This window comes from Pseudorca crassidens, chromosome 2 (assembly GCF_039906515.1).
Source record: "Pseudorca crassidens isolate mPseCra1 chromosome 2, mPseCra1.hap1, whole genome shotgun sequence".
Lineage (NCBI taxonomy): Eukaryota > Metazoa > Chordata > Mammalia > Artiodactyla > Delphinidae > Pseudorca > Pseudorca crassidens.
In genome coordinates this window covers 28,532,601-28,545,313 of record NC_090297.1, presented here as the reverse complement: position 1 = coordinate 28,545,313, position 12,713 = coordinate 28,532,601, and the positions used below count along the sequence as shown (strand labels likewise).

Below are 12,713 nucleotides of genomic sequence, written 5' to 3'. Positions count from 1 at the left end.
AATAATTATTTTTTAATTCAATAACTTTATTATACTTTATTTTACTGTATCTTCTTTCTTTCTGTCTTTTTTCCTTCCTTCCTTCCTCCCTCCCTCCCTCCTTTCTTTCCTTCTTGCCTTCTTTCCTTCTTTTCTTTCTTTCTTCCTTCCTTCCTTCCCTCCTTTCTTTCTTTCTTTCTTCATACTTCTACTAATTCTTTCTTTCTACTTTTTCTCCCTTTTACTCTGAGCCATGTGGATGAAAGGCTCTTGGTGCTACAGCCAGGAGTCAGTGCTGTGCCTCTGAGGTGGGAGAGCCAACTTCAGGACACTGGTCCACAAGAGACCTCCCAGATTCACATAATATCAAATGGCAAAAATCTCCCAGAGATCTCCATCTCAACACCAGCACCCAACTTCACTCAACGACCAGCGAGCTACAGTGCTGGACACCCTATGCCAAACAGCTAGCAAGACAGGAACACAACCCCACCCATTAGCAGAGAGGCTGCCTAAAATCATAATAAGTCCACAACACCCCAAAACACCACCAGACGTGGACCTGCCCACCAGAAAGACAAGATCCAGCCTCATCCACCAGAACACAGGCACTAGTCCCCTCCACCAGGAAGCCTACACAACCCACTGAACCAACTTTAGCCCCTGGGGACAGACACCAAAAACAATGGGAACTACGAACCTGCAGCCTGCAAAAAGGAGACCCTAAACACAGTAAGATAAGCAAAATGAGAAGACAGAAAAACACACAGCAGATGAAGGAGCAAGATAAAAACCCACCAGACCTAACAAATGAAGAGGAAATAGGCAGTCTATCTGAAAAAGAATTCAGAATAATGATAGTAAACATGATCCAAAATCTTGGAAATAGAATGGACAAAATGCAAGAAACATTTAACAAGGACCTAGAAGAACTAAAGATGAAACAAGCAACGATGAACAACACAATAAATGAAATTAAAAAGACTCTAGATGGGATCAATAGCAGAATAACTGAGGCAGAAGAATGGATAAGTGACCTGGAAGATAAAATAGTGGAAATAACTACTGCAGAGCAGAATAAAGAAAAAAGAATGAAAAGAACTGAGGACAGTCTCAGAGACCTCTGGGACAACATTAAACACACCAACATTCGAATTATAGGGGTTCCAGAAGAAGAAGAGAAAAAGAAAGAGACTGAGAAAATATTTGAAGAGATTATAGTTGAAAACTTCCCTAATATGGGAAAGGAAATAGTTAATCAAGTCCAGGAAGCACAGAGAGTCCCATACAGGATAAATCCAAGGAGAAATATGCCAAGACACATATTAATCAAACTGTCAAAAATTAAATACAAAGAAAACATATTAAAAGCAGCAAGGGAAAAACAACAAATAACACACAAGGGAATCCCCATAAGGTTAACAGCTGATCTTTCAGCAGAAACTCTGCAAGCCAGAAGGGACTGGCAGGACATATTTAAAGTGCTGAAGGAGAAAAATCTGCAACCAAGATTACTCTACCCAGCAAGGATCTCATTCAGATTTGATGGAGAAATTAAAACCTTTACAGACAAGCAAAAGCTGAGAGAGTTCAGCACCACCAAACCAGCTTTACAACAAATGCTAAAGGAACTTCTCTAGGCAAGAAACACAAGAGAAGGAAAAGACCTACAATAACAAACCCAAAACAATTAAGAAAATGGGAATAGGAACATACATATCGATAATTACCTTAAATGTAAATGGACTAAATGCTCCCACCAAAAGACACAGATTGGCTGAATGGATACAAAAACAAGACCAATATATATGCTGTCTACAAGAGACCCGCTTCAGACCTAGAGACACATACAGACTGAAAGTAAGGGGATGGAAAAAGATTCCATGCAAATGGAAACCAAAAGAAAGCTGGAGTAGCAATTCTCATATCAGACAAAATAGACTTTAAAATAAAGACTATTAGAAGAGACAAAGAAGGACACTACATAATGATCAAGGGATCGATCCAAGAAGAATATATAACAATTGTAAATATTTATGCACCCAACATAGGAGCACCTCAATACATAAGGCAAATACTAACAGCCATAAAAGGGGAAATCGACAGTAACACATTCATAGTAGGGGACTTTAACACCCCACTTACACCCATGGACAGATCATCCAAAATGAAAATCAATAAGGAAACACAAGCTTTAAATAATACATTAAACAAGATGGACTTAATTGATATTTATAGGACATTCCATCCAAAAACAACAGAATACACATTTTTCTCAAGTGCTCATGGAACATTCTCCAGGATAGATCATATCTTGGGTCACAAATCAAGCCTTGGTAAATTTAAGACAATTGAAATTGTATCAAGTATCTTTTCCGACCACAACGCTATGTGACTAGATATCAATTACAGGAAAAGATCTGTAAAAAATACAAACACATGGAGGCTAAACAATACACTACTTAATAACGAAGTGATCACTGAAGAAATCAAAGAGGAAATAAAAAAATACCTGGAAACAAATGACAATGGAGACACGACGACCCAAAACCTATGGGATGCAGCAAAAGCAGTTCTGAGAGGGAAGTTTATAGCAATACAATCCTACCTTAAGAAACAGGAAACATCTCGAATAAACAACCTAACCTTGCACCTAAAGGAATTAGAGAAAGAAGAAAAAAAAAAACCCAAAGTTATCAGAAGGAAAGAAATCATAAAAATCAGATCAGAAATAAATGAAAACGAAATGAAGGAAATGATAGCAAAGATCAATAAAACTAAAAGCTGGTTCTTTGAGAAGATAAACAAAATTGATAAACCATTATCCAGACTCATCAAGAAAAAAAGGGAGAAGACTCAAATCAATATAATTAGAAATGAAAAAGGAGAAGTAACAACTGACACTGCAGAAATACAAAAGATCATGAGAGATTACTACAAGCAACTCTATGCCAATAAAATGGACAAACTGGAAGAAATGGACAAATTCTTAGAAATGCACAACCTGCCAAGACTGAATCAGGAAGAAATAGAAAATATGAACAGACCAATCACAAGCACTGAAATTGAAACTGTGATTAAAAATCTTCCAACAAACAAAAGCCCAGGACCAGATGGCTTCACAGGCGAATTCTATCAAACATTTAGAGAAGAGCTAACACCTATCCTTCTCAAACTCTTCCAAAATGTAGCAGAGGGAGGAACACTCCCAAACTCATTCTACGAGGCCGCCATCACCCTGATACCAAAACCAGGCAAGGATGTCACAAAGAAAGAAAATTACAGGCCAATATCACTGATGAACATAGATGCAAAATTCCTCAACAAAATACTAGCAAACAGAATCCAACAGCACATTAAAAGGATCATACACCATGATCAAGTGGGGTTTATTCCAGGAATGCAAGGATTCTTCAATATACGCAAATCAATCAACGTGATACACCATATTAACAAATTGAAGGAGAAAAACCATATGATCATCTCAATAGATGCAGAGAAAGCTTTCGACAAAATTCAACACCCATTTATGATAAAAACCCTGCAGAAAGTAGGCATAGAGGGAACTTTCCTCAACATAATAAAGGCCATATATGACAAACCCACAGCCAACATTGTCCTCAATGGTGAAAAACTGAAAGCATTTCCATTAAGATCAGGAACAAGACAAGGTTGCCCACTCTCACCACTCTTATTCAACATAGTTTTGGAAGTTTTAGCCACAGCAATCAGAGAACAAAAGGAAATAAAAGGAATCCAAATTGGAAAAGAAGAAGTAAAGCTGTCACTGCTTGCAGATGACATGATACTATACATAGAGAATCCTAAAGATGCTACCAGAAAACTACTAGAGCTAATCAATGAATTTGGTAAAGTAGCAGGATACAAAATTAATGCACAGAAATCTTTGACATTCCTATACACTAATGATGAAAAATCTGAAAATGAAATCAAGAAAACACTCCCATTTACCACTGCAACAACAACAAAAAAATATCTAGGAATAAACCTACCTGAGGAGACAAAAGACCTGTATGCAGAAAATTATAAGACACTGATGAAAGAAATTAAAGATAATACAAATAGATGGAGAGATATACCATGTTCTTGGATTGGAAGAATCAACATTGTGAAAATGACTCTACTACCCAAAGCAATCTACAGATTCAATGCAATCCCTATCAAACTACCACTGGCATTTTTCACAGAACTAGAACAAAAAATTTCACAATTTGTATGGAAACACAAAAGACCCCAAATAGCCAAAGCAATCTTGAGAACGAAAAACGGAGCTGGAGGAATCAGGCTCCCTGACTTCAGACTATACTACAAAGCTACAGTAATCAAGACAGTATGGTACTGGCACAAAAACAGAAAGATAGATCAATGGAACAGGATAGAAAGCCCAGATATAAACCCACGCACATATGGTCACCTTATCTTTGATAAAGGAGGCAGGAATGTACAGTGGAGAAAGGACAGCCTCTTCAATAAGTGGTGCTGGGAAAACTGGACAGGTACATGTAAAAGTATGAGATAGATCACTCCCTAACACCATACACAAAAATAAGCTCAAAATGGATTAAAGACCTAAATGTAAGGCCAGAAACTATCAAACTCTTAGAGGAAAACAAAGGCAGAACACTCTATGACATAAATCACAGCGAGATCCTTTTTGACCCACCTCCTAGAGAAATGGAAATAAAAACAAAAATAAACAAATGGGACCTAATGAAACTTCAAAGCTTTTGCACAGCAAAGGAGACCATAAACAAGACCAAAAGACAACCCTCAGAATGGGAGAAAATAATTGCAAATGAAGCAACTGACAAAGGATTAATCTCCAAAATTTATAAGCAGCTCATGCAACCCAATTCAAAAATGGTCAGAAGACCTAAATAGACATTTCTCCAAAGAAGATATACAGACTGCCAACAAACACATGAAAGAATGCTCAACATCATTAATCATTAGAGAAATGCAAATCAAAACTACAATGAGACATCACCTCACACCAGTCAGAATGGCCATCATCAAAAAATCTAGAAACAATAAATGCTGGAGAGGGTGTGGAGAAAAGGGAACCCTCTTGCACTGCTGGTGGGAATGTGAATTGGTGCAGCCACTATGGAGAACAGTATGGAGGTTCCATAAAAAACTACAAATAGAACTACCATATGACCCAGCAATCCCACTACTGGGCATATACCCTGAGAAAACCATAATTCAAAAAGAGTCATGTACCAAAATGTTCATTGCAGCTCTATTTACAATAGCCCGGAGATGGAAACAACCTAAGTGTCCATCATCAGATGAATGGATAAAGAAGATGTGGCACATATATACAATGGAATATTACTCAGCCATAAAAAAACCGAAATTGAGCTATTTGTAATGAGGTGTGTAGACCTAGAGTCTGTCATACAAAGTGAAGTAAGTCAGAAAGAGAAAGACAAATACCGTATGCTAACACATACATATGGAATTTAAGAAAAAAAAATGTCATGAAGAACCTAGCCGTAAGACAGGAATAAAGACACAGACCTACTAGAGAATGGACTTGAGGATATGGGGAGGGGGAAGGGTAAGCTGTGACAAAGTGAGAGAGAGGCATGGACATATATACACTACCAAACATAAGGTAGATAGCTAGTGGGAAGCAGCCGCATAGCACAGAGAGATCAGCTCAGTGCTTTGTGACCGCCTGGAGGGGTGGGATAGGGAGGGTGGGAAGGAGGGAGATGCAAGAGGGAAGAGACATGGGAACATATGTATGTGTAAAACTGATTCACTTTGTTATAAAGCGGAAACTAACACACCATTGTAAAGCAATTATACTCCAATAAAGATGTAAAAAAAAAATTAATGTATAAGAAGCCTACTCTTTCTAATCCTTACCTGTTGACTCTACGAGGCCGTTTTTCTGGTTTAATATCCACGTCATAGTGATACACATCTATTTTAGGAATCTGAACCTGAAAATGATTGGCTAACAGTCGAATTGGTTTTCCAACAGTTCCAAGGCCAGGACGACGAGGCGGCTGAAACAGGCTGGTTGGAGGTCCTGAAGAGAATGAAAGATATTTGATGTGCCATTTGTTTGTGAAGGATAATATTCCCCTCATGATCATGATGATGATGATAATAGCTACAATTGGAAATTCCCTGGTGGTCCAGTGGTTAGGACTCTGCACTCTTACTGCCAAGAACCCGGGTTCAATCCCTGGTCCAGGAACTAAATTCCCACAAGCCATGTGGCATGACCAAAACAAAATAAAAATAGCTACAATTATTGAGATCTTATTATTCACTGAACATACTCTGATATACAAAGATCAAAAGTTTTTTGACCTCAGACTCTCTAGATTTCTAAATATTTTGCCATGTTGCTATTATTCTGAATATGGGGGATGTCAACATTAGACACGGTATGATGAACCCTCTGAGGCAATCTACTGTCTAAAACCTTTTATCAGCATCAGTAGATCTACAGCTAGGCTTACAAAATTATATGCATTTTAAAATAAAACCATCTCGGACTTCCCTGGTGGCGTGGTGATTAAGAATCCGCCTGCCAATGCAGGGGACACAGGTTGGAGACCTGGTCTGGGAAGATCCCACATGCAGTGGAGCAACTAAGCCCGTGCACCACAACTGAGCCTGCACTCTAGAGCCCATGTGCCACAACTACTGAAGCCCGCATGCCTAGAGCCCGTGCTCTCAACAAGAGAAGCCACCACAATAAGTAGCCTGCACACCGCAATGAAGAGTAGCCCCCACTCGCCACAAGTAGAGAAAGCCCGTGCGCAGCAAAGAAGACCCAACACAGCCAAAAATAAATAAATTTTAAAAAATAAAATAAAAAAAAAAACAGTACTGAGGCTGAGAAACCTTGGTCTAGATACGGCAGTCATTCCAAATTATTCCATTGATGGTTCACAAGATATTCCATAAAAAGAAAGGATTCCATAAGCTAAAGAAACTGCATATTCCCTCCCCTGCTTAAAATTCCAATGTATATTATCGTGTTAAATTCTCTAAGAAGTCATGTAATAAATAAACCTGTTAAACTTTAACTCATCATTTACCTAACTTGTTTTTCCCTAGAATACACCCGCACACACACACTCTTTCTCTCTCTGTTTTTATTTATTTATTTAGATTTTTTTTTATGTGGGCCATTTTTTAAATATAAATTTATTTATTTAATTTATTTATTTGTGGCTGTGTTGGGTCTTCATTGCTGTGCGCAGGCTTTCTCTAGTTGCAGCGAGCAGGGGCTACCCTTCGTTGCGGTGCACAGGCTTCTCGTTGTGGCAGCTTCTCTTGTTGCGGATCACGGGCTCTAGGTGCGCAGGCTTCAGTAGTTGTGGCTCGCGAGCTCTAGAGCGCAGGCTCAGTAGTTGTGGCACATGGGTGGCACATGGGCTTAGTTGCTCCACGGCATGTAGGATCTTCCTCGACAAGGGCTCGAACCCATGTCCCCTGCATTGGCAGGTGGATTCTTAACCACTGCGCCACCAGGAAGCCCCTGATGTGGGCCATTTTTTAAGTCTTTATTGAATTTGTTACAATATTGCTTCTGTTTTATGTTTTGTTTTTTTTGGCCGCTAGGCATGTGGGATCCTAGCTCCTGACCAGGGATCAAAGCCGCACCCCCTGCACTGGAAGGCGAAGTCTTAACCACTGGACCACCAGGGAAGTCCCTCTCTCTGTTTTTAAAATCAAACATCTATCAATACTCAGTAGATAAGGATTTAGGGAAACACAGTCTGGGAAATATCTGTCTACAGAAAATCTTACTCCTTTTTGATTATAATGTCAAATGGACACTGGCCTAAAAAATAAACATCTTTTCTGCTATGCATAGGTGTTGAGTAAAGTTAGCTGTGTTTACAAAGGAAAGTTACAACAGGTTTTCTTGTTGCAATGGTATTTCACCAAGAACAAAGACAATTCAGTAAGGAGAGAAAACTTTGCAGCAAGAAGCTGTTCTGGTCCAACATCACTTCGGAAAATCAAAGCAAACACTTTAATGAAATTTGTGTTGACAGATCACCACATACTAATTCTTAAAGTACTGAAAATCTTTTCACGTATTAAATTCACTGTTCCTTCTTCCCCTAAATTATACTCATCCTTCAAAACTCAGGTTGAGTGCAACCTCCTTGGAAAGCCTTTCCAGAATCTCCCAGGCTGGAGGATGCATCTTCTGTGTTCCCAAGAACTTCTGTATAAGGGAGCACTTAGGACAAGTACCTAGAAACAACTTGTTAAATTACTGTCTCCTTCACTAGACTGTAAACTCTTAGAAGAAATGGACTTCCAGTTCGTTGTTATCTCAATACCTAATTCAATGATGAGCACATTGTAGGAATTCAATAAATGTTAAACAGAACAGTACCAATAATCCCTGTAGCAGATCCAGGTAGAAACTAAACAGAAACCTAGTCATTTCTAAAACAAAAGAATTGACGATTATCTTTTCATTAAAACAAAAAAGCACTTAATTTATACTAAAAATATTATTATTCCTTGGAGTTGAGTTCCACTTCTAGTGAACAAGGGGATCTACTCTTGGTGTGATATGGCATTTATAAACAAGGTAAGAAGTAGATAATAAATAATATCAGAGGTAGACAGGCATACTGAATTAACCCAATTAAATCACATAAAAAAGTCAGCCCTTTATATTCCAAGATATGCTTAAGCAATCTTTGTATCGCAAATCCAGCTTTATGACAGAAATTTGCAAACAGAAATTTGGATCAAGTGACTTGCCCAAGGACGTATGACTAGACTAGGTCTCCTTACTCCCAGTTCAGGGCTCTTTCTTCTCCAATTTACTTCACAATCCTATGGCATCTATACCTCTCTAAAGTACTTGATGCCCTTTAAAGAGGCAGAGGCAGAAGAAATGAAGGAAAGGGATTAAGAAGTGGAGAAAAGCAGAGTGTGTGTCTTTTCCATGGCAAGAGAGAAAAGTTAGAAGGTGAGTGATCATTCCTTTTAATAAGTTTAGAAGACTTACTCAGAAAGATATATTCTAAAATTGTTCATCCCCAAAGCTGGTTTCTTTGAATTTATCAAACGACTTACGAAGAAATAAATCACAGTGGCTGAGGCTCTGGAACTCCTGGTTTTACCACTCCCTAACTGCATGACGTAGGGCCAGTTTCTTAGCCGATCTGTGCATCAGCTTCCTTATCTATAACATGGAGGAGGTATGATAATAATAGCATCCATCTCATAAGGCTACTGTGAGGATCTCATGAGACAATGTATATAAAAGGCTTAACACAGTGCCTCACAATGGTAAGCACTCGATAAATGTTAGTTATTATGACTGAGCTTGCATAAATGTTATAGTTATTGCTCAAAGGTCTTCATGTGGGGAGCATCTCCAAAATTTAGTGACAAAGTCAGAGAATGACATCTTCCAAAAAGGTAACAAATATGACTCAATATAGATTAGATGAAGTCAGCTTAATAGAAGAGGAGGGCATTAGACGAGGAGTCAGGTGACCCAGACTCATCCTCACCACTCAGCCTTGAGACCTTGATAAAGTCACTTAAGCTCTCTGAACCTATTTTCTCATCTGTAAAATGGGGATCACACCTGCCTTGCCTACCTCACAGACAATTAAATGAGCTAACAGCTAAGAAAGCACTTTCCAAACTGTAAAGCACCGTAAAAATCAATATTAATATAAGCAAAATAAATGGTAATATAATTAAATATATTTATTTCCAAGTTATTGTTGTCAGAAATCGAAATTGGGTGAGGGAGAGCAGAGCAAGACTAAACATGCTTCAATGATTGTTCAAGCTAGGAGGGAACAGAGCACTAGATCCATGTGCTTTAACAAAGAAGCAGGAAAGCTTCTCTAGGTTCTTAGCCTGGATGAAACATTCCACAAGACTATCAACTCCCTTTGCTCTAATTCCATGCTCAGCAAGCAGCTTCTTGTTTTTAACTGGGTTTCCAAGGTACTGTGACACCAGAAAAGGAGTCTGCTAGACAGCAGGCAAGAAAATATTCCAGTCAACGGAAAAGATCTACGTGACATCATGGCTTATTCATTAGTGTCTTATGAATGTGGTTAGTGAGAATTAATTTTCCTCAATCCTGGGTGAAATGATAAGTCCTGCAAAATCTAAAATCAAACCAAAAAGAGAGTCCCTGGGATGTTCCTAACACCACCAGGTTGATCTTTTCCATGAAATTTGGTTTGTATACACAGTTACATAGTCTCTTTCAATATCAGCTCATAAATGCAACAGTTGATTCAATTATGACTTTCCAGTAGGGGAGGGAGGGAAGAAACATTTGTTGAGTATCTCCAATGCATTGCTATCTACAAGACTTCCCACATACATTACCTTATTTCATTCTCACAACAATCTTGCAGCACATAATTATTATTACCCTTTTTTATAGATGCGGAAATGAAAGTTCAAAGGAATTAAGTAATTTGCCCAAGGTTATACAACTATTAAATTACTAGATTGGATTGGAACAGAAGTCTGTTACATTCCTAAAGACCTGATCATGCCTTTAGCCGGGGGACATAGCTGAAGTAACCCTGTGTAATACACTGAGGTTTATCAAATAATATTAATGTGACAAAACCAATTTATTTTTAAAAGGCATATGAAATTTGACTACAAAGTCCTTTAAAAAATACTCTAAGGGGCTTCCCTGGTGGCGCAGTGGTTAAGAATCCGCCTGCCAACGCAGGGGACACGGGTTCGAGCCCTGGTACGGGAAGATCCTACATGCCTCGGAGCAACTAAGCCCGTGCGCCATGACTACTGAGCCTGTGCTCTAGAGCCCGCGAGCCACAACTACTGAAGCCCGAGTGCCTAGAGCCCATGTTCCGCAACAAGAGAAGCCACCGCAACGAGAAGCCTACACACCACAACGAAGAGTAGCCCCTGCTCGCTGCAACTAGAGAAAGCCATGCACAGCAACGAAGAACCAAAGCAGCCAAAATAAATTAATTAATTAAAAAGAATCCCAAAACTCTAGGGACTTCCCGGGCAGTCCAGTGGTTAAGACTTTGCCTTCCAGTGCAGGGGGTGGGGGGTTGGATCCCTGGTCCAGGAGCTAAGATCCCACATGCCTCGTGGCCAAAAAAACCAAAACATAAAACAAAAGCAATACTGTAATAAATTCAATAAAGACTTAAAAAAAAATACTCCAAGCAGCAAATTAAAGTGGAGTTGAATCATTCAGCTATGTAAACAAGTTTCAAGTAAACAAACTTGCAAAGTTTCCAAACTCAAATGGTAGACTGAGTTTTCTATGCACTAAAAAAATGAAATGCTCTACAACTAAGACTACTATGTAGATAAGGTATGATATTAAAGTTAATTCTAACACAGCCCCTAAACCCTGCCCTACTTAGCCAAGACATCAGAAACTTGTTGGGGTTCCAGGTGGGAGCAGCAGACTCCAATCTGCAGGGCATTTGTTACAACTTGGAATGGTTCTTCTTGTTTGCGCAGAGTCGAGGAGATAACCAGAGGCCATTCATAATACAGTTTCCAAAGCACTTTCTCCTTCATTTGATCCTCACAACTACTTCTAACCCAATTAGAAGATACTCAGAGTATTAAAGCCGGAGCTGGAGCCTCTGGCTGGTAACTCGCCTGTCACTGAGGAGCCACGACAGACCACTCTGGGTCTCTTGCACAGACTGACAGGTAGACAGAGGCCGAAGGCCACATTCCCCAAGACTTCAGGGCCTTTGAGAAAGGGTGGACACTTTGCCCCTTGGCCTTCGGGGCTAATGAGAAGTGTTTAGGGGAAGTTCTCTTTCTTCCTTATCTGAGGGCTCTGGACTGTCTTTCAGTGCAAAGAAAAATAGGGGTGCGGCCCCAAGCCAAGAATACCCCTGGTAGTAGATGGTGGAGTCCTTACTGGTCTGGTCCGGTCAGGGCCAGGCCTCCACTGCGCACCTGGCACAGATCGCGTCCTTTCTGAAGCCCAAACTGGCCTCGCCTCCACCCTGGAGCACAAACCACCTCCCTGAGGTTGGGTCAGGTCTCCCTGAGACCTGGGGACGCGGGTCACCTTCCTCCGTGACCTCGTTCCTTCCTTAGACCTCGAGAACTGGCTCAGATCTCCAGGCTGGGGCGCGGCCCCCCCCCCCGCCCCGCCCCGCCGAGGCCAGGGTCAGCTCCCTCCGCCTTGTGCAATGGGGTCCCCCTCCCCCAGGCCTGACGGCCCAACCCAGGTACGCACAAGCCGATGGGGGCCACGGGGAGCTGCCAGCCCGTCCGCCCGCCCACCCGTCCCCGGGTCCGGTCCTGGTCCCGGCCCGAGCGTCCTCCTCACCGGGTCCCAGAGCCTCCATGGCGGCGGCGGGGGCCGCCTCGCCGCGGTCCCCGGCGCCTCCCGCTCCGGGCCCCGCCGCCGCCGCCGCCGCCGCCGCCGCCGCCGCGTAACGCTTGATCTCCGGAATATTGGCGCTATGGGGGCGCCGCGGAGACGCGGGCGCTGAGCAAGGGGCGGCGGCGGCGCCCGGCCCGGGGACAGGGACCCGGCTCCCGCGGCTCTTCCGGCCTCAGCGACAACAAAAACAATCCCCGCCGCCGCCGCCAGCGGGAGCGGGAGCGGGAGCCAGCGCGCGCGCCCGTCGGGCGGGGAGAGGGCGCGGGGCGCGCGCGGCCAGGGGTCCCGGCTCACGGAGGGGGCGTGCACAGCCCCGGAAGCCGGGTCCACCCGG

General features: G+C 41.6%; 1 protein-coding gene across 1 annotated transcript in view; it reads right to left on the bottom strand.

The window, feature by feature from the left end:
• The window catches only part of AGO4 (argonaute RISC component 4), a 45,887-nt gene extending 33,423 nt beyond the window's left edge, over window positions 1–12,464 (bottom strand). The window contains exons 1-2 of the mRNA XM_067725465.1: window positions 12,323–12,464; window positions 5,878–6,043 (exon numbers count right to left, since the gene is read on the bottom strand). Of these exons, the coding sequence (XP_067581566.1) occupies window positions 5,878–6,043; window positions 12,323–12,341 (185 nt within the window). The 5' untranslated portion in view covers window positions 12,342–12,464. The remainder of the gene's footprint in view (window positions 1–5,877; window positions 6,044–12,322) is intronic.
• Window positions 12,465–12,713: the final 249 nt, after the last annotated feature.